We start from the raw sequence: 17,421 nt of genomic DNA, 5'->3' as shown, positions 1-17,421 counted from the left end.
GATACTAGTCAGAATGGATTATGCTGCTGCTGCTAAGTCGCTTCAGTCATGTCTGGCTCTAGCGACCCCATGGACTGCAGCCCGCCAGGCTCCTCCATCCATGGGATTTTCCAGGCAAAAGTACTGGAGTGGGGTGACATTGCCTCTCCACTAATGGATTATGACCCACCCTAAAAGCCTGGTTTTAACTTAATCACTTGTTTAAATTCCTCCAAACACAGTCACATTCTAAGATTCTCAGGGTTAGGACTTCAGTATTTGAAGGGGGCATACCATTCAGCCCATAACCATCTATTTTAATATTATCATTTCAAAACACTGTGACCAAGTGCATGCTTCTGGAAAGAAATTATTTTATTTTAGGATATCTTTACATAATTTAAAATAGGATCTATACTGCAATTAGTTGAATTATATCAATAATATTTTCCTATAGGTAACTTACATTTAGCAAGGTAGTCAACAAAATGAAAAAATGTTTTTGTTTAATTCATATTCACAAACAGTATTTATTAAGTAGTCTATTATATGATTTCTCTGAAAATGCACTATAAAAGATCTCTTTTAAAACAAATTTTTAAACCTAAAATATCATTAGTATACAATCCTAAACTGAAAATTTTAAAACAGACTAGTCTCATTTTACATGGGAAGAAGATATGAAAAGAGTTATTGTTACTGCCTGACCCTAACTGATCACCAATAATACTTTTCCTAGAAGATGATGGTATATGAGATACAGGACCACTTAATGATGCTTATGTTTGGTTGGATAGCTGTTTTAATTACAATTTCAAATCTTATAGATACAGAAATTCTTTTTTTTTTTTTTCCAGAACAAGCATATCCTTGTAATATAATGGGGGTGAAAAGAAACATTCAATTTTAACTGTTGAGCCCTTTTACTTTTTGAGCTTAGCAGTCAACATATTTTCTTTTCTCTTTATAGCTTGGAGTTCATCTGATTCATTAGCTTCTCCAATTTGATTGCCAGGGCCATGTTTCCTTTAATCTTCAATTTTCCTGACATGAATGCCATTGTTGGTTTTAGTTTCCCTAAAATGAGAAAATGAGAGAAGAAAAAGCAGCATTAATGCCCTTAGGGATATACCACTTCAAGAACATGCATTATAAAAAAGAATTTCTGAGTTCTATAAAGCTCTAAAGCACAGAAATTTCTTTTATACCAATTTTTTTTATCAGTGTCTTGGGAATCCCAACTCCTTGATTTAGATTTTAACAGTATCTTATAATAGATAATATAAAAACAACAATCAACAAAAGATGTCAAACAGCTGAAGATGCAACATGTATATATTAGTTACACAACACTAAAGAATAGATGGGTGCTCGCTTCGGCAGCACATATACTAAAATTGGAACGATACAGAGAAGATTAGCATGGCCCCTGCGCAAGGATGACACGCAAATTCGTGAAGCGTTCCATATTTTTTTAATTGTTACAATTCCTTTCTAAATACCTGCTTAGGAATAGTCACTTGAATTTTAGAAAGATGGACTATTTAAAATACTGTTTTCCCTGACCATAGGAAAACCTGCCTTAGGATAGCATTGTGTAGCAAAACTGCTTATTCAGGCCAGATGGGAAATGAATATATACATCTGTTCATGTTACCTGCTAATTGTTGTTACTGAGTAAATGATTTAATAATGTTTCTAAAAAAAAAAAAAAAAAAGAATAGATGGCCCTCAAATGAGTTGTAGTAAACAAATACTATTTTAATTAATTTTTCAACCTTTGTAGTTCATTAAAACTCTTAATATTTCGAGTTTAGATTCAAAAACTCAAATGGCATAAATGAGTATAACCTTTTTAAGAAATGACAGTAAGAATATAGATACAAAGTATGTCTCAAAAGTATTTTAACCACAGAAATGCCAGAATATACAATGGTGAGCATTAAAACAGAATTGTAGCTAGTAATAACATAATAAATAGGAGCTCCTAGAGGGAGAGAACTTTGCTTTTGTTTGCTGCTTTCACTTCCGGGTCTTCTCACTGTTAGGCTTCAGCTAAAAAACTGCGCCTTGCTCTCTCACTCTCTAGTAAAACCCACCATAGCGCACAGCCCCACTCATGCATACACAGCTTCCAATCAGCTTTACAGAGCTTTGCCTGTGAAGATGAATGGACATCAAATGGAGACAAATATCTTTGATATATATATATAGATCACTCCAAACCAAAAACAGATGAAAGCAATTTGGGGGAAACAGAGACTGCAGGTGCAGGTAAAATGGAAAAGAAGTAAATAAACAAAATTCATGTCCTCATTGATAAGAGAAGCTGTAACAATGTATCAAGAACTGGATGCTGGAAGAAAGGGTCCGGACGAGCAGAAGCCCTGGAAAGGGAGAAAAAGACGAGGGGATGAAATGCAGGCGAGAAAAGAGGAAGGAAAGGAAGGGGGAGAAGCAGGCGAAAGGGAACAGAATCGGGTAGAGTGAGGAAGAAGAAGGGGACAATAAGAACAAGAGAGAAACTGAGAAAACGTGAGTGAACTCTCGGAAATTAAGATTTTGATATATCAACAATATTAAAATATAATAAAAGGAGACACTTGCAATCTTCTGGTCACAGCAGTCAGTCTCTTTACTGCAATACTCCCACTACTAAACAAGCCTCTCTCCACAAACTAGTCCCCCTCATACACACAATAATCTTTTCAAATGAAGTCTCTCCTTACTGTATACACATATATGTAAAGTGAAAGTCGCTCAGTCATGTCCGGCTCTTTGCGACCCCACAGACTATGCAGTCCATGGAATTCTCTAGGCCAGAATATTGGAGTGGGTAGCCTTTCCCTTGGGGATCTTCCCAACCCAGGGATCGAAACCAGGTCAACCACATTGCAGGCTGATTCTCTACCAGCTGAGCCACAAGGGAAGCCCAAGAAGACTGGAGTGGGTAGCCTATCGCTTCTCCAGTGGATCTTCCCAACCCAGGAATCTAACTAGGGTCTTCTGCATTGCAGGCGGATTCTTTACCAACTGAGCTATCTACAGATATATATGTATATAAATGTAAAGGAATACAAAGGAAAGTATAAGAAGGCCCTAAATGTGAGGTGTTTACATCGGAGATTTAATATTTCCTTCAGAATGTGAGAAGTGAGAAAACTGAGAACTAACAAAGAAATAATATAAGATACATTCCCAAAGAGCCCATCAACTATCCAGGCAGATGAATGAAAAATGACCAGACCAGCTAGGATCATTGTGAAGTTTCAGAACACTACAGAGAAAGAGACCGTTTTGATTCCAAAACTTTCAGAAAGAGGAGTTGACACAAAAGATTAAGAATAAAGAATAATAACAAATCCTCCATGGTAATCTTAGAAAATGGAGCAATGACTTCAAAATTCTAAGGGAAGATGAATTTCAAGCAGGAAATCTCTACCCAGAAAATAATCAATTCCACTCTTAGGAATCAACCCAACAGAAATGAAAATATATATCTATACAAATAGGTATATGACAATATTCACAGCAGCATTATTCATAATAACCAAAAACTGTTTGAAAGTGAAAGTCGCTCAGTCTTGTCTGACTCTTTGCAACCCCATGGACTATACAGTCCATGGAATTCTCCAGGCCAGAATACTGGAGTGGGTAGCCTTTTCCTTCTCCAGGGGAATCTTCCCAATCCAGGGATTGAACTCAGGTCTCCCGCATTGCAGGCTGATTCTTTACCAGCTGAGCCACAAGGGAAGCCCAAGAATACTGGAGCGGGTGGCCTATCCCTTCTCCAGCAGATCTTCCTGACCCTGGAATAGAACTGGGGTCTCCTGCATTGCAGACAGATTCTTTACCAACTGAGCTATGAGGGAAGCTATTTAAAACAACTCAAATGCCTGCCAGCCGGTGAGTGGAAAGTATGAGCTATACCCATATAATGGAATATTATTTAGCAATGAAAAGGAACTGAACTATTGATACATGCTACAACATGATGGATGAAATAAAAGAAAACGAAAGACCATATTGTTTAATTTCATTTATATGAAATGTTCAGAAACAGCAAATCTATAAACAGCAAGTCAGTGTGGGCTGGCTGGGCAGTAAACAGGAACTGACTGCAAAGAGACAGACAATTTTGGAGGGAGTTATAGAAATGTTCTCAAACTGGATTATAAGTGATGTTGTACAACCCTATAAATTTACTAAAAATCATATACACTTACAGTGAGTGGATTTTATGGTATGTGAGTTATACTTTAACAAAACTGTTTTGAAAAATACTGCTGCTGCTGCTGCTGCTGCTAAGTCGCATCAGTCATGTCCGACTCTGTGCGACCCCATAGACGGCAGCCCACAAGGCTCCCCCGTCCCTGGGATTCTCCTGGCAAGAACACTGGAGTGGGTTGCCATTTCCTTCTCCAATGCGTGAAAGTGAAGTCGCTCAGTCGTGTCCGACCCTCAGCGACCCCATGGACTACAGCCTACCAGGCTCCTCCATCCATGGGATTTTCCAGGCAAGTGTACTGGAGTGGGCTGCCATTGCCTTATCCGGAAAAATACTGGTAGTAAGCACAATTTTATATGTATGAGTGTGTGTGTGTGTATTTTTCCTCCCAAAATACTAATCAGGTAAATCTTGTACAATTTATTTTCTTTCTGTTATAATGTTTTGGAGAAGGTAATGGCACCCCACTCCAGTACTCTTGGCTGGAAAATCCCATGGACGGAGGAGCCTGGTAGGCTGCAGTCCATGGGGTCGCCAAGAGTCGAACAGGACTGAGTGACTTCACTTTCACTTTTCACTTTCATACATTGGAGAAGGAAATAGCAACCTACTCCAGTGTTCTTGCTTGGAGAATCCCAGGGACGGGGGAGCCTGGTGGGCTGCCGTCTATGGGGTCGCACAGAGTCGGACATGACTGAAGTGACTTAGCAGCAGTAGCAGCAGTATAATGTTTTACCATACAGTGGCCTCTACTGGCCAAAAGGAGAGATTTTTGATACTAATAACACATTCACTATATAGATTAGGTTACAGACATGGCTATGGTTTCTTAAAGGAGAATGCTTAGGATATGAGAACTAAACTGCACCAGTTCAAAGGAGAGTAGATGGGATAAAGAGTAAGAATGATAAGACATAAGAAACAGAAATGAAGCTTATCTGTTCCCAATCTGAACTGCTGCTATAAATCTTGTAAGAAAAAACAAAAAATATATGTATATATAAATTACTCATTTAGCTGAATGACCTCCCCCAGTCAATCCAGGGGCACATTCACAGAAAAACATAAATGTAAAGTTCATTGTTACAAGTTTATTCTACATAAATAAAATGTAAATTAAAGAGGTCACTGGATTCTTTCTCCTCCGAAGGGCAAAATACCATGATTTAGAAGAGCAAGAGCTTGGGACTTAGCTTGGATTCTAATCCTAACTCCAACATTGACTCACCCACCAAGTGACTCTGTATTTATTATTTAATTCATCAATAACTCAGCCTTTCTTTTTATAAAATGGAGAAAATCTTTTATCTCAAGCCATTATTGGGAACATTGCTTAACTCAACAGTAATCATATACACATGAACTATAACTAGTTGTGAAATGACAATAATATTTTTTTAATTTTTAAAGATTTTTAAGTTCAAAATATATTTATAAGGTTCAAAATCTCCAAACATTTATTGAGCATCCAAAGCACTGTGTTTAAGCCCTATAGGGAAACAGATTTTGAAATACTAAACAAACACTAAAGAAACCATTAAAAATGATTACAAAGATTACTCTTTGTTAACATTAAAAGATGTTATAATGTAATAAGTGAAAAAGGTTACCAAACAATGCTATAATCATGTTTTTATAAGCACACATACATATTTATATACATTCAAAATATATATATAGGCTTCCCTGGTGGCTCAGAGGTTAAAGCGTCTGTCTCTAATGCAGGAGACCTGGGTTCGATCCCTGGGTCGGGAAGATCCCCTGGAGAAGGAAATGGCAACCCACTCCAGGATTCTTGCCTGGAGAATCCCATGGCAATCCCACGGAGGAGCCTGGTGGGCTACATACAGTCCATGGGGTTGCAAAGAGTCGGACACGACTGAGCAACTTAACTTCTAACTTCTAATATTTATATATATATATTATATTTATAACATATCTACTATATAGATTAGGTCACAGACATGGCTATGGTTTCTCAAAGGAGAATGCGTTTAAACCAAACATATTTTGCTTAAACTTTAAACTAAAAATCAACTGATAGTCATTCTTCAGTAGTACAAAAAAAATATTTTTATTTACTTTCCTTATTCCTAAGCATATTTTCTAATTTTTGAACCATGAATATTTAGCATTACTGTTTAAAAAATGGGGGGCAGGGAGCAGATGTTGAAGAAACCTCAATCATTAGTAACATCATACACATCAAACACAAACTGGCTCTGATATTATGTAGGCCATGAGCATCCCGGGCTAGAAATGGAAAACGAGACTTACACGGCACAGAGCACATTCTGACTGATCTTCAATTTATGAAGGTTAAAAGAGAACAAAGAATAACATTCATAACTTAAATGAATCTTTAGCATCTTGAGGTTAAAATGTTATACTTTTGTTTAAAGTGCTACTATTTCAGTATTTGAGCTGGTGGCTCAGATGGTAAAGAGTCTGCCTGAAATACAGGAGACCCATGTTCAATCTCTGGGTCTTCCTAGGTTCAAACCGAGGAAGATCCCCTGGAGAAATGGCAACCCACTCCAGTATTCTTGCCTGGAAAATCCCATGGATGGAGGAGCCTGGCAGGCTACGTACCATGGGGTTGCAAAGAGTAAGACACAACTGGACAACTTCACTCTATAAGTACATGTGTTAATTAACTACCCATCTGGAGTTGTGTTGCAGAGTAGAAAACAGAAAAGATTATCCTAACATTTTTCTAGTACAATTAAAGATACATAGGCAGAATAGAAAATGATGTACCAGCTTCTCTTGGTTATGGATTCCTCAGAAACAGGGTCACTGGGCCATGGGATATGGCTACATTTTCCTATTACAGTAGCTGGCAAGATTGCAGCATGATCTTACTCTCTATAGATGAGCTGCAGCTAAGTTCAGCACCTCCAGTTTCCAAGCTGTTATTGGAAATGGTATCTTAGTCCAACTGGCAGAAATGAAGTCTACCTAGGAGTTCTTCTGATTTATCTCTCGGTTCCCAATACTGTCTTATTAGCTTTTCAGTCATGCAAAAAGAGTATTTTGACATCTGTGCCCCGTTGTTGGATTAAGTTGAAGGGTCAGTAGAGGTAACGGTAAGAATCACCTTTCCAAAACTATGTACTCTTCAAATAAACATAAATAGTCACTAAGACTGCACTGCTACAACATGTTTGAGTCTTGATTATTTGAAAACGGATAAAGCAAAATGTAAAGCAGAATATTAAAAAGCAGAGACATTACTTTATTGACAAAGGTCCGTATAGTCAAAGCTATGGTCTTTCCAGTAGTCATGTATGGATGTGAGAGTTGGATTATAAAGAAAGCTGATCACCAAAGAATCGATGCTTTTGAACTGTGGTGTTGGAGAAGACTCTCAAGAGAGAGTCCCTTGGACTACAGAGAGATCAAACCAGTCAATCGTAAAGGAAAGCAATGCTGAATATTCTTTGGAAGGACTGATGCTGAAGCTGAAACTCCAATACTTTAGCCACCTGATGTGAAGAACTGACTCATTAGAAAAGACCTTGATGCTGGGAAAGATTGAAGGCAGGAGGAGAAGGGGACAACAGAGGATAAGATGGTTGGATGGCATCACCGACTTGATGGACATGAGTTTGAGCAAGCTCCGGGAGCTGGCAACGGACAGGGAAGCCTGGCATGCTGCAGTCCATGGGGTCGAAAGAGTTGGGACATGACTGAGTGACTGAACTGAAAGCAAAATGTTAGAACAAAATTTTTCTTGAGCAGTCAACTAGTAAAATTTAAAAACTCACCTGAAAACATTTTTACAAAATCATCAGTAGACATACTCATTACCACATCTGCCTGATCAGAAGGCTCTCCATATCCAACATTACCACCCTTGCTTTTAAGATCAAGAAACCATGTTCCACCATCTTCACCTGCACAGAAAACAAAGATAGAAATAAATGTCAATGAAGCTCTGTTCTTAGTAACTGTACAGTTAGAATAATCATACATAATGCTGTTACCCAGGCTGAAATTCCCAGGCCTCTATAAAACTCAATATTTAAGAACTTATTATGTGCCAGGCACTAGGCTAGGCTCTGAAGACTCTGCAATAACATGGTTCATACAAAAGATAAAATGGAGGGCAATATGGAGTCAGGAAAGTTCAGCCAAAGCAGAGATTTAAAAGTTAGGCAAGAATTTGCTAGAAGAGGAACTGGAAAAGTACAGAAGATAGAAAGAGAGTGGATGGTGGCCTCAGAGGAATTCATGAGGCAGTCCCTGTCTTTATTCTACGGGATATGCCATGGAAGAATGGCATTAGGTTTGCACTTTACATAGATCACCCTAACAGCAGTGTAGAGAATACTATGTTGGAGAGGGATAAAGAGGATGCAGAGGGACTTCCCCGATGGTCCAGTGGTAAAGAATCTGCCTGCCAAGGCAGGGGACACGGGTTCAATCCCTGGTCTGGGAAGATTCCACGTGCTGCAGGGCAACTAAGCCCATGAGCCGCAACTACGGAAGCCTGCCTGCGCTAGAGCCCGTGCTCCACAACCAGAGAAGCCGCCGCAGCCAGGAGGCCACGCACCGTAACTAGAGGAGAGCCCCACTCGGCACAACTGGAGAAAGGCCGTGTGCGACAGCGAAGACCCAGTGCAGTCATACGTGAATAAACAGAGGATGCAGGGGCCAATTTAGGAAGGGACTGGGGTTGTTCAGGAGCTTGAGGATCTATGCCTGGGCCAGGATCACAGCAGGGAACATGGGTAAAAGTTGGCATATGTGAGTGAGAACTTACCAAAGCAGGACCACAGAATTAGGTAACGGATTGCACATGAAGAGGGAAAGGTAGGGAGGGTGCAGAAGAACGATTTACTTTGCTAGACTTTGGCTTGGGAAGCTGGATAAATAATGGTGGTGTTTTGTTTTGTTTTTCTGAGAGAGGACTATTGAAGAGTAGATTTAACAAGTAGTGCCAAAGGCAGGTATTGGGAATGATGAATTATTACGAACATTTTCAGACTGTGGCATCTCTGTGATAGCTGGGTGAAAATGTCACAAGAAGTCTGACCGGGCTAGAGAGATACATAAGGAACCAGCTCTGATGGTCACTGAAGCCATGTGAGAGCTTGGGGTTTTCCTAGACAAAGTCTGTAGAATACAGAGTTCCAAGACAGTGACCTGAAGAACATCAACATTTAAGAAAAGGATGGAGAAGCATCTAGCACAGGAGACTGACAAGGCATGATGACAGACAGAGAAGAAAAGCAAACGGACATTTCCAGAAGGAAAGTGTGGTCAACAGTATCCAATGCTGCAGAGTGGTGACAAGGCAAGAATGGCAAATGCCCACTGGTGACACAGAAGTCACTGAGGACTCTGGTGAGAGCAAATTCAGCGGGATGGAGGAAAATGACACCAGAGCAGAGAGAATTGTACGTGAAAATAAGTTTGGCTCTGAAAGGGAGAAGAAAGATGGGAGTGGGCAGTGTGATTGGAAGGGTTATTACTGCTATATATATTTTTAAAGACAGAATAGACTGGGAATGTTAAAAAGCCACTGGGAAGGAGGCTTCAGGACAAACAGGTGGAAGAGACAGCACATATTCCTTAAGGAGGCCAGAGAAAATGGGATCTAGAATTTTGCTACTCCAACTGTGATCCATGAACTGCAATATTGTCATCACGTCAGAAATGCAGACTTCAGACCCTACCTCATACCTACTGAATCAGATTCTGCATTTTAGCATGCCCTGCAGGAAGATCAGTATGGATCTTAAAGCTTAAGATGCACACATCTGGAGCTGAGCTCAGACCTCCTGGGAGGGGAAGATGAGAGGTTTATCGGTTTGGTATCAGATGGCAGGAAGCTAAATAAATTCCTATCTGTTGGCTTCCCTTATCTCTCTGAAAGAGGAGGTGGGATTATCTGCAGAAATGTGCAGGAAAGTGGTAAAGGGAGAGAGAGGAGATTTGAAGAGCACGGAAAGGTTTAAAATAGTCACTGAGGCAAGAAGCTGACTATGGAAACAATGAATTCTGATGTGCTGCTTAGACACCAGGTGGAGAGGGCCAACGATGGATTTTTATTGGTACAGATCCACTGGTGCTGTGACTCCCCTCCCCACATTTTCCCAGCAAGCCTTGGCAGCCTGGACTCAAGCGCGGAGCAGGTAGACAGTCTGATCATCCAGGACTAGGATTTTGACAGTCGGTGACACAAGCAGTAGGTGAGGAAGTTTAGGACATAGGCAAGACGGTGACTGAAGCAATGGACTATGGGTTCTAGGGAAAGGAAGTAAAAACAAGAAGATGCAGATGGATTAAGATAAAGTAGAAGTGATAAAGGATAAAAGAATTGGTAATGTCAAAGTTTGTGTGCAATGGGACTGTGGTAGCTTATTCTTAAAACTATCATTAACATGTATTAAAACTGTACTGAGAAGAAAAATATTGAGAGATTTTAAAAGCTGACTACATTCAGACTGATCAGAATAATCTCAACGATTAAAAAATAGCAAGAGAGTTCCCTGGCAGTCCAGTGGTTAGGACTCAGTGCTTATCACTGCTGTGGGCTCAGGTTAAGTCCTTTGTCAGGAAAGTAAAATCCCACAAGCCGTATGTGGTGCAGCCAAAAAGAAAAAGAAAAAAAGGCAAGGTGCCCATGGTTAATAAATTACTGTATTATACTACCTGTCTTCTAAATAAGATTTTCTCTCAATATCATACACCAAGACATTAACACTGGAAGTATCTATAAGGAAATTTTATTTTACATATGTCCATATGTACTGATATTAACTTAAAAATACAAATCAGAAGAACTACAAAAACACGTAGAAAACAAGTGTATCACTTATATGTGGAACTACCAGTTTAAAACAAGTAGATATAATTATAGGTTGACATATAGGAACCCCAACATAACCACAAATCCAAAGCTTTGATGTTGGTGGTTTAGTTGCTAAGTCATGTCCGATTCTTGCAATCCCATGGACTGTGCCTGCCAGGCTCCTCTGCCCATGGGATTCTCCAGGCAAAAATACTGGAGAGGGTTGCCATTTCTTTCCCTGGGCGAACCCAGGTCTCCTGCATTGCAGGCAGATGATTTACCAACTGAGCTTTGATAGACGCACAAAACCCAAAAAGAAAACACAAAAATACAAATCAGTAGTTATCTGCTCTTCTTAAACGTCTACATTCTAGGGTAAAGGTTCTGGATATAGTCATCTATCCAGGTGATTACTAGTAGAAGCTGATATACTTTTATAGAAAACACCCTACTTTGTTTCAATAAAAGCTACAGATTACCAGAAGTAACCCTTACCTGAGAGTTCAAACTGATAGATGGCTTGAGTGGCTTTAACAACGTCATCACTGAGTGAGTCCTTAACAATTCTGAATGTTTCTTCCACAGCTCCAGAACGTGGTTTTGGTGGTGGCTGCGTCTTCTCTTCTTTCAATTCTGGGACAGCACCTATAAAATGTTATTGATGTAAGTGCTTTAAGGCCCAGGCAATGTAAGGTCCCACACAAAATTAATTAATTAGCAGAACAGACTTGCTACCATTTGACCAAAATGACCTTAAATATGTTCAGTGGCGCCTTAAAAGCACAAATCAAACATATGGAATAACAACCAAACACATCACTTATATTGCAAATGTAAATGGTTTATACTCTTCAAGTAAAAAGCTCTCAAGATTAGGTTAAAAAAATTCCAAACACTACAGTGTTTATAGTAAATAGATCTAAACAAACTACTGGAGTTTTAGTGATAACAATCACTCCTTTATCATCGCCTCTGAGTGCTAAAACCAAATGAGCAAAGAACACCGTGGAGCCAGAAAGATGGAGATCAGAATATCACTATATAAATTAGTGGAACTGAACTGGAAACTGCAGCTTGAATCAACAGCCAAGTGAACTCCTCAACAATTTTACCTCTAAATTAAACGTATTCACCTAGTCTCTTCAGCGCTGGGTTGGGAAGATCCCCTGGAGAAGGGAAAGGCTACCCACTCCAGTACTCTGGCCTGGAGAATTCCATGGACTGTATAGTCCATGGGGTAGCAAAGAGTTAGACATGACTGATCAACGTTCACTTTCACTTCATCCCTGGATTGAACCTGCCTCCTCCTTTCAGGGAATGGAAATGCCTCTTTAAGTAAAAATCACGTAAAGACTGAGAATAGCCTACTCTGAAAGAAAGAAGGCTCAAAATGTCTTAAGTCACACAAACTCATTACTTTTCCCAATTTCAATCCAACTGGTCCCTCCCACTTGATGAAGAGAGAGATCAAACCACATATAAGTTTCATGAAGGCCCCACTGCCTAGAAACCGAGGCCATGGGAATACAGGTTGCAACATTTTGTATTCACTTAAACCACTGGCCATGACCATTCAGCATATGATGGACCAGGGGAGAAGATCTGCAGGGCACAGGACTGCTCGGATCCCTTAGTATGAAGCTGTCTGTCAATACGAACACATCTTTATTTATCCTCTTGGAATCATTTGTGGGCAGTTTGGCTGCACCCAGAAACAGGTGACAGTAATTTGTTATTTAACTCAAAGGACAATCTGTACTTTAGGCTGAAGATCAGTTCTCCATCTATTTCCCAACTCAAATTATACCTAGTCATATTGCCCAATCGGAGAAGGCAATGGCAACCCACTCCAGTACTCTTGCCTGGAAAATTCCATGGATGGAGGAGCCTGGTAGGCTGCAGTCCATGGGGTCGCAAAGAGTCGGACACGACTTCACTTTCACTTTTTACTTTCATGCACTGGGGAAGGAAATGGCAACCCACTCAAGAGTTCTTGCCTGAAGAATCCCAGGGACAGGGGAATCTGGTGGGCTGCCGACTATGGGGTTGCAGAGTCGGACACAACTGAAGTGATGCAGCAGCAGCAGCCGCAGCAGCAGCATATTGCCCAATATAACTCACCAAAGGCTATTAAATAAAATCTAATCAGCAGCACAAAGATCTACCTAGGACAATATAATCAATTAAAAGTATCTTAAATTTGTTGAATACAATTACCTTCCATTATGCTTCCACAGACAAATTGAAAAAACAGTAAAAGCCTTCTCCTTCTCTAAAGTCCAGCAGATATTAAAGGTGAAATACTTAAGATCCAATGACTGGAATTATTATTTAGAAGCCAATTTAAAAATTCAGATATATATTTCAATATTTAATGCTGACAGTGCAGTGAGGGAGATACTCACATACACCCAGTATTTATAATTCTGGAAGGAAACTTGGTAATATGTGTCAGGAACCCTCCCATTGCCTGATCATCCACTTTTAGTGATCTACTAAAAGAAAATGCTGTAACATTTATACAATGGTCTGGGGCAGTGGCCTGGAGTGCCAGGCTGCGATGGTGCAGGAACGGCCGAGAGGAGCTACACCGCGTCCGAGGTCAGTGGCGGCCTGGAGGAGACACCCGGCTCCGAGGTCAGGGGCGGCGGCCGGGAGGAGCTACCCAGCGTCCGAGGTCAGTGGCGGCTGGGAGGAGACACCCCGCGTCCGAGGTCAGGGGCAGCAGCTGGGAGGAGACACCCTGCGTCTGAGGTCAGGGGCGGCCGGGAGAAGCCACCGCGCGCCCCAGGCCAGGGGTGATGACCCTGAGGAGCCACCCCGAGCCCAAGGCCAGGGCTGGCGGCCCGGAGGAGCAACCGAGGAGTGGTGGCTGCAAAGGCACAGGAGGGCCTAGAGGAGCCATCCCACGTTGAAGGTCAGGAACGGCAGCGGTTACCCCTCGTCCAAGGTAAGGAGCAGCGGCTGTGCCTTGCTGGAGCAGCCGTGAAGAGATACCCCACGCCGAAGGTAAGAGAAACCCAAGTAAGATGGTAGGTGTTGCAAGAGGGCATCAGAGGGCAGACACACTGAAACCATACTCACAGAAAACTAGTCAATCTAATCATACTAGGACCACAGCCTTGTCTAACTCAATGAAACTAAGCCATGCCTGCAGGGCAACCCAAAACGAGTCATGGTGGAGAGGTCTGACAGAATGTGGTCTGCTGGAGAAGGGAATGGCAAACCACTTCAGTATTCTTGCCTTGAGAACCCCATGAACAGTAGGAAAAGGCAAAATGATAGGATACCAAAAGAGGAACTCCCCGGGTCATTAGGTGCCCAATATGCTACTGGAGATCAGTGGAGAAATAACTCCAGAAAGAATGAAGGGATGGAGCCAAAGCAAAAACAATACTCAGCTGTGGATGTGACTGGTGATAGAAGCAAGATCCGATGCTGTAAAGAGCAATATTGCATAGGAACCTGGAATGTCAGGTCCATGAATCAAGGCAAATTGGAAGTGGTCAAACAAGAGATGGCAAGGGTGAACGTTGACATTCTAGGAATCAGCGAACTAAAATGGACTGGAATGGGTGAATTTAACTCAGATGACCATTATAACTACTACTGCAGGCAGGAATCCCTCAGAAGAAATGGAGTAGCCATCATGGTGAACAAAAGAGTCCACAATGCACTACTTGGACGCAATCTCAAAAACGACAGAATGATCTCTGTTTGTCTCCAAGGAAACCATTCAATATCACAGTTATCCAAGTCTAGGCCCCAACCATTAATGCTGAAGAAGCTGAAGTTGAACGGTTCTATGAAGACCTACAAGACCTTTCAGAGCTAACACCCAAAAAAGATGTCCTTTTCATTACAGGGGACCGGAATGCAAAAGTAGGAAGTCAAGAAACACCTGGAGTAACAGGCAAATTTGGCCTTGGAATGAGGAATGAAGCAGGGCAAAGACTAATAGAGTTTTGCCAAGAAAATGCACTGGTCATAGCAAACACCCTCTTCCAACAACACAAGAGAAGACTCTACACATGGACATCACCAGATCGTCAACACCGAAATCAGATTGATTATATTCTTTGCAGCCAAGGATGGAGAAGCTCTATACAGTCAACAAAAACAAGACCAGGAGCTGACTGTGGCTCAGATCATGAACTCCTTATTACCAAATTCAGACTCAAATTGAAGAAAGTAGGGAAAACCACTAGACCATTCAGGTATGACTTAAATCAAATCCCTTATGATTATACAGTGGAAGTGAGAAATAGATTTAAGGGCCTAGATCTGATAGAGTGCCTGATGAACTATGGAATGAGGTTCATGACATTGTACAGGAGACAGGGATCAAGACCATCCCCATGGAAAATAAATGCAAAAAAGCAAAATGGCTGTCTGAGGAGGCCTTACAAATAGCTGTGAAAAGAAGAGAGGCAAAAAGCAAAGGAGAAAAGGAAAGATATAAGCATCTGAATGCAGAGTTCCAAAGAATAGCAAGAAGAGATAAGAAAGCCTTCTTCAGTGATCAATGCAAAGAAATAGAGGAAAACAACAGAATGGGAAAGACTATAGAGATCTCTTCAAGAAAATGAGAGATACCAAGGGAACATTTCATGCAAAGATGGGCTCAATAAAGGACAGAAATGGTATGGACCTAACAGAAGCAGAAGATATTAAGAAGAGGAGGCAAGAATACACAGAAGAACTATACAAAAAAGATCTTCACGACCCAGATAATCATGATGATGTGATCACTAATCTTGAGCCAGACATCTTGGAATGTGAAGTCAAGTGGGCCTTAGAAAGCATCACTACGAACAAAGCTAGTGGAGGTGATGGCATTCCAGTTGAGCTGTTTCAAATCCTGAAAGATGATGCTGTGAAAGTGCTGCACTCAATATGTCAGCAAATTTGGAAAACTCAGCAGTGGCCACAGGACTGGAAAAGGTCAGTTTTCATTCCAATTCCAAAGAAAGGCAATGCCAAAGAATGCTCAAACTACTGCACAATTGCACTCATCACATGCTAGTAAAGTAATGCTCAAAATTCTCCAAGCCAGGCTTCAGCAATACATGAAGCGTGAACTTCCAGATGTTCAAGCTGGTTTTAGAAAAGGCAGAGGAACCAGAGATCAAATTGCCAACATCCGCTGGATCATTGGAAAAGCAAGAGAGTTCAAAAAAAACATCTATTTCTGCTTTATTGACTATGCCAAAGCCTTTGACTGTGTGGATCACAATAAACTGTGGAAAATTCTGAGAGAGATGGGAATACCAGACCACCTAACCTGCCTCTTGAGAAATCTGTATGCAGGTCAGGAAGCAACAGTTAGAACAGGACATGGAACAACAGACTGGTTCCAAATAGGAAAAGGAGTATGTCAAGGCTGTATATTGTCACCCTGCTTATTTAACTTCTATGCAGAGTGCATCATGAGAAATACTGGACTGGAAGAAACACAAGCTGGAATCAAGATTGCCGGGATAAATATCAATAACCTCAGATATGCAGATGACACCACCCTTATGGCAGAAAGTGAAGAGGAGCTAAAAAGCCTCTTGATGAAAGTGAAAGAGGAGAGTGAAAAAGTTGGCTTAAAGCTCAACACTCAGAAAACGAAGATCATGGCATCCGGTCCCATCACTTCATGGGAAATAGAAAAGGAAACAGTGGAAACAGTGTCAGACTTAATTTTGGGGGGCTCCAAAATCACTGCAGATGGTGACTGCAGCCATGAAATTAAAAGACGCTTACTCCTTGGAAGAAAAGTTATGACCAACCTAGATAGTATATTCAAAAGCAGAGACATTACTTTGCCGACTTAGGTCCGTCTAGTCAAGGCTATGGTTTTTCCAGTGGTCATGTATGGATGTGAGAGTTGGACTGTGAAGAAGGCTGAGTGCCAAAGAATTGATGCTTTTGAACTGTGGTGTTGGAGAAGACTCTTGAGAGTCCCTTGGACTGCAAGGAGATCCAACCAGTCCATTCTGAAGGAGATCAACCCTGGGATTTCTTTGGAAGGAATGATGCTGAAGCTGAAGCTCCAGTACTTTGGCCACTTCATGCTAAGAGTTGACTCACTGGAAAAGACTCTGATGCTGGGAAGGATTGGGGGCAGGAGGAGAAGGGGACGACCGAGGATGAGATGGCTGAACGGCATCATGGATTTGATGGACGTGAGTCTGAGTGAACTCCGGGAGATGGTGATGGACAGGGAGGCCTGGTGTGCTACGTTTCATGGGGTCACAAAGAGTCGGACACAACTGAGCGACTGAACTGAACTGTATATTCACTCAACATTCACTCAACACTAAGTTGCCATTTCAAAAATTTGTTTTTGAAGACATGGATAATAGGATATAATATTAAGTAAAATGAAGCATATACAATTAAATACAATATGATCCAATCAGGT

General features: G+C 41.1%; 1 protein-coding gene across 2 annotated transcripts in view; it reads right to left on the bottom strand.

Annotated features, from left to right (window-relative positions):
• HSDL2 (hydroxysteroid dehydrogenase like 2) overlaps positions 334–17,421 on the bottom strand; it is a 59,660-nt gene continuing 42,572 nt past the window's right edge. For both annotated transcript variants that reach the window (XM_005684309.3, XM_013966268.2), the window contains 3 exons: positions 11,505–11,654; positions 7,978–8,106; positions 334–1,056 (listed from right to left, as the gene is read on the bottom strand). In XM_005684309.3, coding sequence (XP_005684366.2) covers positions 944–1,056; positions 7,978–8,106; positions 11,505–11,654 — 392 coding nt within the window. In that variant the 3' untranslated portion in view covers positions 334–943. The remainder of the gene's footprint in view (positions 1,057–7,977; positions 8,107–11,504; positions 11,655–17,421) is intronic.

The sequence above is a fragment of the Capra hircus genome, chromosome 8 (genome assembly GCF_001704415.2).
Source record: "Capra hircus breed San Clemente chromosome 8, ASM170441v1, whole genome shotgun sequence".
Lineage (NCBI taxonomy): Eukaryota > Metazoa > Chordata > Mammalia > Artiodactyla > Bovidae > Capra > Capra hircus.
The sequence above is the reverse complement of the archived record's forward strand: the minus strand, read 5'-3'. Positions and strand labels throughout refer to the sequence as shown.